At 38.2% G+C, this 17099-nt stretch overlaps 1 protein-coding gene across 1 annotated transcript in view; it reads left to right on the top strand.

The window, feature by feature from the left end:
• The first annotated feature begins 15202 nt into the window (after positions 1-15202).
• The window catches only part of RACK1 (receptor for activated C kinase 1), a 49923-nt gene continuing 48026 nt past the window's right edge, over positions 15203-17099 (top strand). The window contains exons 1-2 of the mRNA XM_068178426.1: positions 15203-15424; positions 15769-15940. Coding sequence (XP_068034527.1) covers positions 15316-15424; positions 15769-15940 — 281 coding nt within the window. The 5' untranslated portion in view covers positions 15203-15315. The remainder of the gene's footprint in view (positions 15425-15768; positions 15941-17099) is intronic.

The following is a 17099-nucleotide window of genomic DNA, read 5'->3' as shown; positions in this document are numbered from 1 at the left end:
GGGGGGAATGCGGCTTCTGGCCGGGGTGGAAAATCCGAGATTTGGGGATTTTCAGGGGGGAATTTTGCCATCATTTTTTCCGCCCCATTTTTTTGGGGGAAAACAGCCCAAATTCAGCAGGAAAATGGGGGAAAAAACCAAGGATTTGGTGCTGGGAAAAGGAATGACCCACCGGCTTCTCCCAGTTCTCCCGGTTTTGCTTCTTCCTCTTTTCCCTCCTTTTCCTCTTTTTCCTCTTCTTCTGGGGGAAAACATTTTTGGGGGAAAACATTTTTGGGGGAAAACATTTTTGGGGGAAAACAGCCCAAATTCAGCCGGAAAATGGGGGAAAAAACCAAGGATTTGGTGCTGGGAAAGGGAATGACCCACCGGCTTCTCCCAGTTCTCCCCGTTCCTTTTCCGCTTCCTCCTCTTCCTCTTCTTCCTCTTCATCCTCTTTTTCCTCTTTTTCCTCCTTTTCCTTTTCTTTTGGGGGAAAACATTTTTGGCGGAAAACATTTTTGGGGGAAAACAGCCCAAATTCAGACGGAAAATGGGGGAAAAAACCAAGGATTTGGTGCTGGGAAAGGGAATGACCCACCGGCTTCTCCCAGTTCTTCCCGTTCCTTTTCCTCTTCCTCCTCTTCTTCCTCTTCCTCTTCTTCCTCTTCTTCCTCTCCTTCCTCTTCTTCCTCTTCTTTTGGGGGAAAACATTTTTGGGGGAAAACAGCCCAAATTCAGCAGGAAAATGGGGAAAAAAAACAAGGATTCAGTGCTGGGAAAAGGAATGACCCACCTGCTTCTCCCAGTTCTCCCTGTTCCGCTTCTTCCTCTTCTTCCTCTTCCTCTTCTTCTTCTTCCTCTTCCTCTTCTTCCTCTTTTTCCTCTTCCTCTTTTTCCTCTTCTTCCTCTTCCTCCTCTGTTTCCTCTTCCTCTTTTTCCACTTTTTCCTTTTTTCCCTCTTTTTCCTCCTTTTCCTCCTCCTCTTCCTCCTCTATTTCCTCTTTTTCCTCTTCTTCCTCCTCCTCCTCTCCCTCCTCTTCCTCCTCCTCCTCCTCCTCTTCAGGCTCTTCCACTTCCTCGGCGATTTCCCCTGACGAGAATTAAAACCCAGGGAATTCCGAGGGGCAGAGAGCGGAATTAAAATCCGCACGGGCGCGGAAAAAGCGCCGAGAAACGCGAAACTGCGAGGCCAGAAATCGACATCCGCCGCGCGATTGACGGCAGCCGCGTTTCTCAGTAATAAACAGAATTTCACGTCCGAGAGGACCTCGCGCCAAAGCATTCATTCGGAGCGATTAATTAATTCGGCGGAATTAATTCGGTGCGATTAATTATTTCGGTGGAATTAATTAATTCGGTGGAATTAATTAATTCGGCGGAATTAATTTGGTGGAATTAATTAATTCGGCGGAATTAAATAATTTGGCGGAATTAATTTGGTGGAATTAATTAATTCGGTGGAATTAATTAATTCGGCGGAATTAATTCGGTGGAATTAATTAATTCGGCGGAATTAATTCGGCGGAATTAATTAATTCGGCGGAATTAATTATTTTGGCGGAATTAATTCGGCGGAATTAATTAATTCGGCGGAATTAATTCGGTGGAATTAATTAATTCGGTGGAATTAATTATTTTGGCGGAATTAATTCGGCGGAATTAATTAATTCGGCGGAATTAAATAATTCGGCGGAATTAATTCGGTGGAATTAATTAATTCGGTGGAATTAATTATTTTGGCGGAATTAATTAATTCGGTGGAATTAATTAATTCGGTGGAATTAATTATTTTGGCGGAATTAATTCGGCGGAATTAATTAATTCGGCGGAATTAATTCGGTGGAATTAATTAATTCGGTGGAATTAAATAATTCGGCGGAATTAATTCGGTGGAATTAATTAATTCGGGGGAATACATTAATTCGGTGGAATTAATTAATTCGGCGGAATTAAATAATTCGGCGGAATTAATTCGGTGGAATTAATTATTTCGGGGGAATGAATTAATTCGGCGGAATTAATTTGGAGGAATTAATTAATTCGGCGGAATTAATTCGGTGGAATTAATTCGGTGGAATTAAATAATTTGGTGGAATTAATTCGGTGGAATTAATTATTTTGGTGGAATTAATTAATTCGGTGGAATTAATTAATTCGGCGGAATTAAATATTTTGGCGCAATTAATTCGGTGGAATTAATTAATTTGGTGGAATTAATTATTTTGGCGGAATTAATTCGGTGGAAATAATTAATTTGGTGGAATTAAATAATTTGGTGGAATTAATTTGGTGGAATTAATTACTTCAGTGGAATTAATTGATTCGGCGGAATTAATTTGGTGGAATTAATTAATTTGGTTGAATTAATTATTTCGGCGGAATTAAATAATTCGGTGGAATTAATTCGGTGGAATTAATTAATTCCACTGAATTTCCGGGGAGTTCCACGTACCAAAGTGCCCCTCCTTCAGTGCCTCTGCAAAAAATAGAAATAGAAATAGAAATAGAAATAGAAATAGAAACAGAAACAGAAACAGAAATAGAAACAGAAATAGAAATAGAAATAGAAATAGAAATTAAAGAAATAAAAATAAAAAATACGAATAAAAATAAATTAAAAAATAAAAATAAAAATAAAAATAAATTATAAAAATAAAAATAATAAAAATAATAAAAATAATAAAAATAAAATAAAAATAATAAAAATAAAAATAATAAAAATAATAAAAAATAAAAAATAAAAATAAAAATAAAAATAAAAATAAAAATAATAAAATAATAAAAATAATAAAAAATAAAAATAAAAATAATAATAAAAACAAAATAGGAAAAGAAGGTGAAACCCAAATTTCCCTTCCCCATCCCTTTTTTTTTTTTGGGGTACAGGATCCTCCCTATTGCCTCGTCGGGATTTTTTTGGGAATTCTTGTTGTTTTTAATGATTTCATTTTTTATTTTTAATTCGCTCCCAACCACATTCCAACCCCACATTCCCAAATCCAATTATGGCCAAAAAAAAAGAAAAAACGAACCCAAAAAAACCCCAAAATCCCGAATCCTTTTTGAACAAAAGCCACTCACCGAGCTCCTCCCTCAGTTTTCCTTCAAAAAACAAAAATTCAATTATTTTAAATCCGTCTCTTCCCTTAAAAAATGGACTAAACCCTTGATTTCAGGAAATTTTAAAGTCATAAAAATTAAAAAAAAAAATTAAAAAAAAAACCAAAAAAACCCCTTTATTTTCATTTTCTAATTCCGGATATTTGTGAGGGGGAAACTCCAAATTTGGGTAAATTTTGGGTTCTGAAACGGGGAATTGCCGCCCAAAAAATGGGGTTTGATGCCCTAAAAAAAGAGGGGCTGGTAATTGTTAATTGTTAATTATTATTTATTAATTATTATTTATTAATTATTATTTATTAATTATTCAATATTCAATATTCAATATTCAATATTCAATATTCAATATTCAATATTCAACATTCAATATTCAACATTCAATATTCAATATTAAATATTCATTATTCATTATTCATTATTAATAATAAATTATCAATTATCAATTATCAATTAATCAGACGCGTTTTGGGGATAGAATTCCCCTTTTCCAAAACTTACGTGCCGCCGATTCCTTCTCCTCTGCGCACAAAAATGCAAATTATTGCCACATTATCACCAAAATATTAATTATTATTACCCCTATTTCCCATTGTTAGAGCATTTTTAACAAATTTTCCCATTATTCCCATTTTCCCCCCCAATTTTCCCTCCCATCTCCAGGAATTTTGGCGATAATTCCCCCCAAATTCCCTTTTAATTCTGATTTTTCTGCACCTTAATTAACTGGCACTCACCCAGCAGCTCCTTCAGGTGCCCTGGGGGGCAGCAGAGAGAAATTCAAATTAAAATTAGAATTAAAATTAAGGTTAAGATTAGAATTAAAATTAAAATTCTGATTAAAATTAAGATTAAGATTAGAATTAAATTTAAAATTAGGATTAAGATTAAAATTAGGATTAAGGTAGAAATTAAAATTAAATTTAGAATAAAATTAAGATTAAAATTAAAATTTAAAATTAAGATTAAAATTGAGATTAAGATTAAATTAATATTATAATTAAAATTAAAACTAAGATTAAAATTAAAATTAAAATTAAAATTACATTTAGAATAAAATTAAGATTAAGATTAAGATTAAGATTAAAATTAAAATTAAAATTAAATTTAGAATAAAATTAAGATTAAGACCACCAAATTTATTGATACCATTCAATGTATAGATGGTTTTAGGCACTATAGCTTTATAAATATAAATTGGTTCTGTTGTTATAGAATAAAAATATAAACTAAAATATGAATATAAAAATAAAATAAAATAAAAATAAAAAATAAAAATAAATATAAATATAAAAATAAAATTGAAAATAAAATAAAATTAAAAATAAAAATAAAATTAAAAATAAAAATAAAAATAAAATAAAAATAAAAATAAAAATAAAAATAGATATAAAAATAAATATAAAAATAAAAATAAAAATAAAAATAAAAATAAATATAAACATAAATATAAATATAATTTGAAGCACAATTCTCTGACTTACTGATCTCAGCCTCATTTTCCCCTAAAGGAATAAAAGGATTAAAAGAAATAAAGATTTTAAAACCGCCTAAAATTGAAACAGTTCTAACAAAAAATGCAAAACTTCTAACGGAATTGGAAAATAAATAACCATAAATAATTGCTAAAATAAAAATTTTTAAACATCTGGAAAATCATTTTTTTCTGCTCCCCTCATCCCCAAAAATCCCCGGAGTACTCACGGATCCGGGTGTCCCGTGCCTCTAAACAAAAAAAAATCAGGAATATTTATAATTATTCCGGAATAATTATATTCATTACATTCCTACATAATTATAATATATTCCTGAATGATTATAAAAATTATATCGCTATACAATTAGAATTATTATATCCCTATATGATTATAGCAATTATATTCCTATACAATTAGAATAATTTTATTCTTATTTAATTATAATAATTATATTTCTATAGAATTATAACAATTAAATTCCTATAATATTATAATAATTATATTGCTATATAATCATAATAATTATATTCCTGTGTAATTATAATATTTACATTCCTATGTAGCTATAATATATTTCTATATAATTATAATATTCCTATATTACAAAAATTATAATCCTATATAATTATAAGAATTATATTCCTATGTAAATATAGTAATTATATTCAATACATAATTATAATTATATTCCTATATAAATATAATAATTTTATTTCTATATAAATATAAAAATTCGGTTCCTATATAATTATAACAATTACATTCGTATATAATAATTCTATTTGTATATAATTAAAATAATTCTATTTCTATGTAATTATAAACATTATATTCCTATAGAATTATGATAATTACATTGCTATAGAATTCTAATCATGATGTTCCGATATAATTTTAATTATTTTATTAATATATAATATTCCGATATAATTTTAATATATTCCTATAGAATTATAATAATTATATTTCCATAGAATATTCCTGTATAATTTTAATATATTCCTATAGAATTATAATAATGATATTCCTATAGAATATTCCTATATAATTTTATTTCCCTATAATTATAATAATTATATTCCTATAGAATATTCCGATATAATTTTAATATATTTCACTATAATTATAATAATGATATTCCTATAGAATATTCCGATATAATTTTAATATATTTCCCTATAATTATAATAACTATATTCCTATAGAATATTCCGATATAATTTTAATATATTTCCCTATAATTATAATAACTATATTCCTATATAATTTTAATATGTTTCTATATAATTATAACAACATTTCTATATAATATTCCCATATAACTGTAATAATTATTTTCCTATAGAATTATAATAATTTTATTTCTATATAATTATAATAATCTTCCTCTATAATTATAAAAAACACATTCCTAGAAAATTATAATAGTGCTATCCCTATATAATGATAATAATTACATCCATATATAATAATAATAATTATATTCCTATAGAATTATAATAATTATATATGCATTATTATAAAAATTATGTTTATATTTTATTATAATAATTACATTCCTAAATAATAATTATGGCAATATTAGTAGTAATAATAATGAATATAATATAATATAATGTAATATAATATAATATAATATAATATAATATAATATAATATAATATAATATAATATATTGTAATATAATATAAAATAATATAATTATATTATAATATAACATAATATAATATAGTATATAATAATATAATATAATATAATATAATAATATAACATAACATAATATAATATTATATTATTTATATTTATTATATTTATTATATTATATTATTATATGATTAATATAATATAATATAATATAATAAATATAATATTTATTATATTATATTAATTATATTAATTATATTATATTATATTATATTATATTATATTATTATATGATTGATATAATATAATGTAATATAATATAATATAATTAATGTATTGTAATGTAACAAATATAATTATAATATAATATAATATAATATAATATAATATAATATAATATAATATATATAATATTTATTATATTATATTAATTATATTTATTTATTATATTATGTTTGATTATATTTATTATATTATATTATATTATAATATGTTTGATATAATATAATATAATATAATATAATATAATATAATATAATAATAACAATTATATTACAATAATAATAATAATCCTATATAATTATAACACCTATAATATTTCTATCTCAAGGATGCATTGTATTATTTCAATTTTTGCCTAATTATCACCATTTAAATTTGAATTTTTTCATGCCAAAAGGAGAAATTCGGGCACTTACGGAGCTTTTTGTTGAGGACCTCTGGAAGGAGAACGTGGGGTTGAGGATGGAAATGAAGATAAAATTAACAGCAAGAGTAAAGGTGGAAATAAAGTAAAAATAAATTAATTTAAATTAAAAATAAAAGTAAAAATTCATATTAAAATCAAGAATAAAAAATAGTAAAAAATAAAAAGGTGAAAATAAAGTAAAAATAAATTAATTTAAAATAAAAGTAAAAATTCAAATTAAAATTAAGAATAAAAAATAATAAAAAATAAGTAATATAAGTGGTAAATTAATTAAAAATTATAATTATAATTAAAATTAAAAATAGTAAAAAAGTAATACAAGGGGTAAATTAATTAAAAATAACAATAAAATTAAAATTAAAATTAAAATTAAGAATAAAAAATAATAAAAAATAAGTAATATAAGTGGTAAATTAATTGAAAATAATAATAAAATAAAAATTCAAATTAAAATTAAGAAAAAAAAATAATAAAAAATAAGTAATATAAGTGGTAAATGAATTAAAAATAAAAATATAAATAAAAGTAAAAATTACAAAATAAAATAAAAAATAAAAATAAAAATAAAAATAAAAATAAAAATAAAAATAAAAATAAAAATAAAATACATAAGTAATAAAAATGAATCAATAATTGAATAATACATTAATAAAAAATGAATAAAAATAAAAGTAAAAATCAAAAAATAAAAATAAGAAATAACAATAAAAATAATGGAATTAATTAATTAATTAGAATAAAAATAAAATAAGAATAAAAATAAAATAAGAATAAAAATAAGAATAAGAATAAAAATAAGAATAAAAATAAAAATAAAATAAAATAAAAATAAAAATAAAATAAGAATAAAAATAAGAATAAGAATAAAAATAAAAATAAAATAAGAATAAAGATAAGAATAAAAATAAGAATAAAAATAAAAATAAAAATTAAAATTAAAATTAAAATTAAATAACAACATAATAAATAAATGGTAAAATAATGAATTAACTCAAAATTAATAACGATAACAACCAATAAAACCAACCAAATAAATAATAAAAATAATAAATAATTACTAAAATAATAAACAATTAATAAAAATGAAAATAATTAATCAAAATGAAAACAATTAATCAAAATGAAAATACCAACAAGCGCAGCGCAGCAATCCCCAGTGGCAATTTTTGCCCAACTCCCGCCCAAAATGACGATTATCGGCATCAACTCACCCCCGTCGGCCGTGAGCTCCCCTGAAAAACAGGAGAAAGGGAATTTTGAAAAAAGGGATTTGAAAAAAGGGAATTTTGGGAAAAAAGGAATTTTGAAAAAGGGAATTTTTCAAAAAGGGAATTTTTGAAAAAGGGAATTTGAAAAAAGGGAATTTTTAAAAAGGGGGGATTTTTGAAAAAAAAAAGAGAATTTTGAAAAAGGGAATTTTTGAAAAAGGGGAATTTTGAAAAAAGGGAATTTTTGAAAAGCGGGGAATTTTGAAAAAATGGGTATTTTGAAAAAGGGAATTTTGAGAAAATGGGGAATTTTGAAAAAAAAGAGAATTTTAAAAAAGGGAATTTTGAGAAAAGGGAATTTTGAGAAAAGGGAATTTTGAAAAAAGGGGAATTTTGAAAAAAGGAATTTTGAAAAAAGGAGGATTTTTTTTGAAAAGAGAATTTTGAAAAAGGGAATTTGAAAAAAAAGAGAATTTTGAGAAGGGGGAATTTTGACAAAGGGGGAATTTTGAGAAAAGGGGAATTTTGAAAAAAGGAGGAATTTTTAAAAAAAGAGAATTTCGAAAAAGGGAATTTTGAAAAAAAAGAGAATTTTGAGAAAGGGAAATTTTGAAAAAGGGGGAATTTTTTAAAAAAGGGAATTTTGAAAAAGGGGAATTTTGAAAAAAAGGGAATTTTGAAAAAGGGGAATTTTGAAAAAAGGGGGAATTTTTTAAAAAATATAATTTTGAAAAAGGGGAATTTTGAAATTGAGAAAGGGAATTTTGAGAAAAGGGGGAATTTGAAAAAAGGGGAATTTTGACAAAGGGGGAAATTTAAAAAAATGGGAAATTTGAAAAAGGGAATTTTGAAAAAAAAGAGAATTTTGAGAAAATGAGAATTTTGAAAAAGGGGGAATTTTTGAAAAAAGGGGAATTTTGAAAGAGGGGAATTTTGGAAAAAAAGAGAATTTTGAGAAAGGGGAATTTTAAAAAAAGAGAATTTTGAAAAAGGGAATTTTGAAAAAAGGGGAATTTTGAGAAAGGGAAATTTTTTGAAAAAAGGGGAATTTTGAAAAGAGGGGAATTTTTTTAAAAAAGGAGAATTTTGACAAAGGGGGAATTTTAAAAAAAGGTGAATTTAAAGAAAAATTTTCATTTTTCCCCCAGCCCCGGCGAGGGGGACCCGGACCTTCCCTCCCCCAGGGTTCGCCCCTTTTTGGGGATTTTTTGGGGGCGCAAACACCCCAAACTCACCGATTTTCGTGTGTCGCTCCCCTGGGAAAAGGCGGAAAAAAAATCCAGATTTGGGATTATTCCGGATTAATTAACGAACTATTAATTAACGAGGGGCAAGGGCAGGACGGGACTCACCGAGCTCCACCGTGAAGATGCCTGGAAGCGGCAAATCCCGTTAATTCCCCCCGGAATTTGGGGGTTTTCCCCCCAAACCCAGTGGAATCAGAAGATTTTTTCCCCCAAATCCTGTGAAATTCTGGGATTTTTCCCCCCAAATTCTGTGGAATTAAGAGATTTCCCACCAAATTCTCTGGAATTGAGGGATTTTGTCCCAAACTCTGTGGAATTCAGGGATTTTCCCGCCAAATTCTCTGGAACTGAGGGATTTTGTCCCAAACTCTGTGGAATTTGAGGATTTTCCCCCCCAAACCCAGTGGAATCAAAAGATTTTTCCCCCAAATCCTGTGAAATTCTGGGATTTTCCCCCAAAATTCTGTGGACTTAAGGGATTCCCCCCCAAATTCCATGGAATTCAGGGATTTTCCAGCCAAACCCTGTGGAATTCAGGGATTTCCCACCAAATTCTCTGGAATTGAGGGATTTTGTCCCAAACTCTGTGGAATTTGAGGATTTTCCCCCCAAACCCAGTGGAATCAAAAGATTTTTCCCCCAAATCCTGTGAAATTCTGGGATTTTCCACCCAAACCCCGTGGACTTAAGGGATTTCCCCCCAAATTCCATGGAATTCAGAGATTTTCCCCCCAAATCCTGTGGAATCAGAAGATTTTTCCCCCAAATCCTGTGAAATTCTGGGATTTCCCCCCCCAAATTCCATGGAATTCAGGGATTTTCCACCCAAATCCTGTGGAATTAAGCGATTTTCCCCCCAAACCCAGTGGAATCAGAAGATTTTTTTCCCCCAAATCCTGTGAAATTCTGGGATTTTCCCCCCAAACCCTGTGGAATTCAGGGATTTTCCCGCCAAATTCTCTGGAATTGAGGGATTTTGTCCCAAACTCTGTGGAATTCGAGGATTTTCCCCCAAACCCGGTAGAATCAGAAGATTTTTTCCCCCAAATCCTGTGAAGTTCTGGGATTTTCCACCCAAATTCTGTGGAATTAAGGGATTTCCCCCCAAATTCCATGGAATTCAGGGATTTTCCAGCCAAACCCTGTGGAATTCAGGGAATGCCCCCTAAATTCTCTGGAATTGAGGGATTTTGCCCCAAATTCCGTGGAATCAGGGGATCCCAGCGCTCCCTTGGCGCCGGGGGCAGTCAGACTCACGGATGGTGGCATCGCACTTGGCTGTGGGAAAAGGAATTAAAATTCAAAATCCGAACGAGAATTCGAATCAAAAAACTAAAATTAAAAACCAGCGAAAAATCTGTGCTCCGGCTCCTTCTCCCCATCGCTCACCGAGCTCTGCTCGGAGCTTCCCTAGAGACAGAGAAATAAAAGGGAATAAATCCTCATGGCAGAATGAATTCAAAGCAAAAACGAAATACAAAAAGCAATATAATCGATTTCACTCGTTAGCGTAATAAATTTTTGCCATAAACATTCGCTAAGAACAAATATATTAAATTTTAAGTGCGGATCTAACGAATTCTAATAATGAACGCAGTCAAAATATCATTGATAGAAACACAATGGTCATTTTTAAATTGGTGCTAGTTAAATTCTTATTAAATATTGATTTCTTGTTAGCGTTGTGCTGCTGTTAATTAGTCGATTATTAATATTCATGGGTTCTAACTGGCGGGGAACCCTCCAGTCCCAGCACATCTCCCATGTGGACTCCCAAAATTTGGGGGGGAAAGAAGAGGGATTGGGACTGAGCAGCTGCAGGGGAGGAAATTCTGGGGAATTGGGGAATTCCGGCACTTACGGAGCCCGGAGTCGCGCTCGGCTGCGGCACGGGGAGGGAAAAAGCACCAAAAATCAGCATTTTGGGGATGTGTTTCACCTCCCCCCTCCCCGAGGACGAAACCGAAGCCCAAAAAATCCCCCAAAATTTCCCTCATCCCGGATTTTCCTCCCAGTAAGGGAATTTCCAATTTCCTGCCGTTTTCTCTCGCCGTTTCGTCCCCAAGAGATGAAATTTCCCATTTTGGCTCGGTTCCCGTCCCAAATTTTCCCCGTCAGTATTTGTCCTTTTCCCATGTTTTCCATTCCTAACGTTCCCAATTTGCTGGGTTTCCGATTCCCAATTTTTATCCCTAATAAATATTATTTCTGGCTTTATTAAACCACAGTGCTAATTAATGAAACAGCCGCCAACCCCCCCAAAAAAATGTTAATTAAAGCTGTCCATACCCAGCAGCGCCGTGAGTCTTCCTGTGGGATGAGGGAAAACGGGGATTAATCCAGGCAAAGCCACTGAATTGACCCAAAATTGAGCAGTTTGAGCCCAAAATCATCAGGTGAGGTGGAAAATGAGGAGCAGGACTCACGGATTTCAGCGGCGAGTTTGGCTGTGGAGGAAAAAATGAAAATTTTTTGGGGTGTTTGGGATTTTCCTCCACGGGAAACGCACAAATTCGGGTGAGACTTGGGGGAATTTGGACCGATTTTCCTATTTTTCCGCAGGGCGGGATCAAGGAGGATCCGTCTGCCCCAGAACGAGGGGGTTTTATCCCAAAACCAGCAGGGAAATGGCACTCACTGATTTTCCGGTCGCGTTCCTCTGGGAAGAAGAGGAGGAAAGGGGAGAAAAAAGCAGGAAAAGGAGAATTATGAAACAATTCCTTCGTTTCTGTGACGGTTCCGTCGCGGTCCCAGAGAGCCTGGACCAGGAATGGGGATTTTTTCCCCCCCAAATCTCCTTAAAAATGAGGATTTTTTTGCGTTGAACTAACTGAGTTTGGCGCTGGATTCACCTAGGAAACAGGAAAGGAAATAAAAACCAACCTCAATTCACCCGAAATCCCGGGAAACAATAAATATGAACAATCCCAAAGTGGCTCCTTCCACCCCAGAACCTCCAATTGGAGGGAATTTTTATCCCACAGAAGCATCCCCCTCTACAATGCTAAAAAATTCGGTTTATCAAGGAAAAAAAATTGCCCTAAAACCACCTAAAAATGCATTAAATGGTCAAATTTAAATTTTTTTACAGACATTATTTGCATGATTAAGGCCTTGATTTCCATTTCGAGGCCAAAATTCCGATTTTAAACACGAACTTGGCGAGAAAAGTTTCCATTTGAAGACCCAAACTGCTCATTTTAGGGAGAAATGGATCCCTTTAAAAGCCAAATCTTTCATTTTAAGGCCAAATCCCTCATTTTAATCCACGAAGCTTCTTACCCAGGTCCGAGGTCAGTTTGCCTGGAACCAAAAAAAAAAAAAAAAAAAAGGAAAATTCACATTATTTGGAGCTTTTCCAGGTCTGGATCCATCCCCGGCACCGATGGGAACGGGGAAAAGGGGACCCAAAATCCCAAAACCTCCCGGGGATCCCAAAATGAAAGAAAAACCGGATCCAAGGGGTTGGAATTCCGTCATGAAGAAGGGAAAAGGCACTCACTGATCCTCCTGTCCCGCTCCTCTGGGAAGGGGAGAGAGGGAAAGGGGAAAGGAAGTCAGTTAAAAGGAGAAAAAAGGGGGAAAAGGGGGGAAAAAAGGGGGGGAAGTGGGGGAAAATTGGGAAAAAAGGGGGGGGGAAAAGGGGGAAATGAAGGGGGAATAAAGTGGGGAATGAGGGTGGAATTAAGGAGGGGTTGGTTGAACACAGCCTGGGACATTCCAGGGGTGGAAGGAGGAAAATCACTCACCCAGAGCTGCATTTTCCCCTGGAAAAGAGGAAAAAAGGGACAAACGAGGTGAGTTTGGGGCGCTCCCAGCAGGGAAACTCGTTGGAATTAAAGCCCATTTTGAATAAATGTGGATATTCCGGGCTGAGCCCGACTCGGGGAAGGCCAACAACATCCAAACTGGGAGTTTGGGTACGGAAATTTGGGAAAATCCCCCCAGAAGTCAGGAGAGGGAGGTTGGGGCACCCTCGGGAACCCGAGGCCGGGATTTTGGGGCCAAAGGAGCCGGAATTTGGCAGCTGATACTGGGGGGAAAAATCCATTTCCACCCACCCGGCTCCATCACGGCGCTGCTCCCAGCCAGGATCGGCTCCGGGCGCTCCCTCGGCCTGGGGGGGAAAAAGGCAGGAATTGGGCGGTGGATGCGTTTTCCAGGAAAACGTGGGAATTTCGGGAACATTTCAGCCCAGGGGAGGGACGGCAAGGAAGGAGTTTTCCCAGTTTCCCGTGATTTCCCCGTTTCCAGGCTGGGAATTCCCCGTTCCTGGGGAGGTTTTGGGATGCGGGGTGGCGAACCCACCACCCTCCGTCCCATCCTGAAGCTGAATTTAACCAGAATTAGGGATTTTAGTGGAGGAAGGGACGCGGATTTTGTGTCCTTAGGGATGTCCTGGCCAGGGCAGAAATTCCACGAGGGAATTTCCCTCCCCAGACCACTCCCGCCGGGCGCTCACGATTTTTGCGCTCCCAGTTTTGCGCTCACGATCCCCGAACCTGCCGAGGAGCGGAATTCCCAGGAAGGGAAACCTGGGAACGCTGCTCTGTCGGTAGAAACACAGGGATAAAAACAGGGATTTAGGGAAAAGCAGAGACACGGGGCGAGGGCGGCAGCACCACCAACTCTTCTCCCGTGGAATTACGAATCAATTAGCAATAGCAACACTTAATTATGAGTTAGGGAATCACCAGGACCCGTTCCCCTAACGCCTCCCCCTGTTTTTTCGGGATCCTCGGGCAGTAAAGCCGGGATAATAAACGGAATTCCTGGCGGCGCCCAAAGCCCTTCGTGGCCAGGGCCGGATCGTGTTCCCAGCACATTCCGAAGGCCCCTCCAGAATTCCCGTGGCAGGGAATCGCCAAATCCGCCTCCCCCAGGCTCCGCAGAGCCCCCGGCATGGGGACAGCACTCACCGGCCCCGCAGCTGCTCCCCCGGCGCTGTTTTGGGGTGGGAAGCGGGTTTTGGGGTGCCGGAGCCGGCGGAGGAGCCGCGACAGCTGAGCTGGAAGCGATCCCGAGCCTAAATTTAGCCGGGGAGGAGGATCCCGAAATGGCCGCGGAGGGAATGGGATCCTCGGGGCAGGAGCAAGGGCAGGGGTCAGCCCAGGCCGCTGTTCGGCCTCTGGGGGACACTGGGATCTTCTGGGGGACACTGGGATCTTCTGGAGGGACACTGGGATCTTCTGGGGGACAATGGAATCTTCTGGGGACACTGGGATCTTCTGGGGGACACTGGGATCTGCTCTGGGGACACTGGGATCTTCTTTGGGGACACTGGGATCCTCTCTGGGGGACACTGGGATCTTCGGGGGGACAACTGGGATCTGCTCTGGGGACACTGGGATCCTCTGGGGGACAGTGGGATCTTCTTTGGGGACACTGGGATCTTCTGAGGGACACTGGGATCTTCTGGGGGGACACTGGGATCCTCTGGGGGACACTGGGATCTTCTTTGGGGACACTGGGATCCTCTGGGGGACACTGGGATCTCTTTTGGGGACACTGGGATCCTCTGGGGGATACTGGGATCTTCTGGGGGACACTGGGATCTTCTGGGGGACACTGGGATCTTCTTTGGGGCACACTGGGATCCACTGGGGACACTGGGATCCTCTGGGGCGCATACTGGGATCCTCTGGGGAGATGTGAGGATCCTTTTTGGGGGTGGGATCTGGAACCTTCTGGGAAGTCCTCCCCAAACCCCCGCCCCCTTTCCGTACAACACCACCGGGCGCCGCCATGTTGCCCACGCCGGCCGCCATGCTTGCCGTACGGCGCTACGTCACTTCCCGTTCCTCCGGAAGCGGCGCCGCCTCTTTCTGCCCGCGCCGGCCTGAGGGGACGGACGGCTCCGGGCCCAGGCCGCCGCGCATCCGCCGCCATCCCGCCTGCCCCGCCGGGCCCCGCCGCCTCCCGCCGCCGCCATGACGGAGCAGATGACCCTGCGCGGCACCCTGAAGGGCCACAACGGCTGGGTGACCCAGATCGCCACCACGCCGCAGTTCCCGGACATGATCCTGTCGGCCTCGCGCGGTGCGCGCCCCGAGGCAGCGTCGCGGAGGGAGGGCCGCGGCGGGGCTGGGGGGCGCCGCGGCGGAAAGCGCGGCCGGGAGCTGGGGGAACCCGCTGGAGGGGTCCTGTGGTGGAGCCCGCGGGCGGGGTTTTGGTGGGGAGGGGTCCCCCCGCATCGGCCAGTCCGGGTTCAGCGCGGGGCAGAGCTCCGCGCCAGCAGGAGCGCAGCGAGGATGAGGAGGAAGCAGCGGCATCTCCCCGCCGCCTTTGCTGGGTTTTGTCCTTATTTGTGTGTCCCCCTCGCCCCCCAAAGCTGCCGGCGTGGCCGGTGGTCCCTGGGGTGACAGCCCTGTGCCCCACCGCAGACAAGACCATCATCATGTGGAAGCTGACCCGTGACGAGACCAACTACGGGATCCCGCAGCGGGCGCTGCGCGGCCACTCGCACTTCGTCAGCGACGTGGTCATCTCCTCGGACGGGCAGTTCGCGCTCTCGGGCTCCTGGGACGGCACCCTGCGCCTCTGGGACCTCACCACGTCAGTTTGGGGGGTCCCTCGCTGGGTTTTGGGGGGTGGTCTTGGATCTCGGCAGGGCCGGGTGGTGCCAGAAGTTGGGTAAATCCCAGAATTTTGGGAGTGGGAGTGGGTGGGGTTTGAGCTGGCACGCTGCGCCTCTGGGACCTCACCACGTCAGTTTGGGGGTCCCTCGCTGGGTTTTGGGGGTGGTCTTAAATCTTAGCAGGGCCGGATGGTGCCAGAAGTTGGGTAAATCCCAGAATTTTGGGGGTGGGACCAAGTGGGGTTTGAGCTGGCACCCTGCGCCTCTGGGACCTCACCACGTCAGTTTGGGGGTCCCTCGCTGGGTTTTGGGGGGTGGTCTCGGATCTCGGCAGGGCCGGGTGGTGCCAGAAGGCGGGTAAATCCCAGAATTTTGGGGGTGGGAGTGGGTGAGGTTTGAGCTGGCACCCTGCGCCTCTGGGACCTCACCACGTCAGTTTGGGGGGTCCCTCGCTGGGTTTTGGGGGGTGGTCTCGGATCTCGGCAGGGCTGGGTGATGCCAGAAGTTGGGTAAATCCCAGAATTTTGGGGGTGGGAGTGGATGGGGTTTGAGCTGGCACGCTGCGCCTCTGGGACATCACCACGTCAGTTTGGGGGTCCCTCGCTGGGTTTTGGGGGTGGTCTTGGATCTCAGCAGGGCCGGGTGGTTCCAGAAGTCGGGTAAATCCCAGAATTTTGGGGGTGGGAGTGGGTGAGGTTTGAGCTGGCACCCTGCGCCTCTGGGACTTCACCACGTCAGTTTGGGGGTCCCTCGCTGGGTTTTGGGGGTGGTCTCGGATCTCGGCAGGGCCGGGTGGTGCCAGAAGTTGGGTAAATCCCAGAATTTTGGGGGTGGGACCGAGTGGGGATTGAGCTGGCACCCTGCGCCTCTGGGACCTCACCACGTCAGTTTGGGGGTCCCTCGCTGGGTTTTGGGGGTGGTCTCGGATCTCGGCAGGGCTGGATGGTGCCAGAAGTTGGGTAAATCCCGGAATTTTGGGGGTGGGAGTGGGTGGGGTTTGAGCTGGTACCCTGAGCCTCTGGGACCTCGCCACGTCAGTTTGGGGGGTCCCTCGCTGGGTTTTGGGGGTGGTCTTGGATCTCGGCAGGGCCGGATGGTGCCAGAAGTTGGGTAAATCCCAGAATTTTGGTGGGGGGT

This window comes from Anomalospiza imberbis, unplaced genomic scaffold, assembly GCF_031753505.1.
Source record: "Anomalospiza imberbis isolate Cuckoo-Finch-1a 21T00152 unplaced genomic scaffold, ASM3175350v1 scaffold_43, whole genome shotgun sequence".
In the NCBI taxonomy this organism is placed as follows: domain Eukaryota; kingdom Metazoa; phylum Chordata; class Aves; order Passeriformes; family Viduidae; genus Anomalospiza; species Anomalospiza imberbis.
This window is presented reverse-complemented; position numbering and strand designations above follow the sequence as displayed.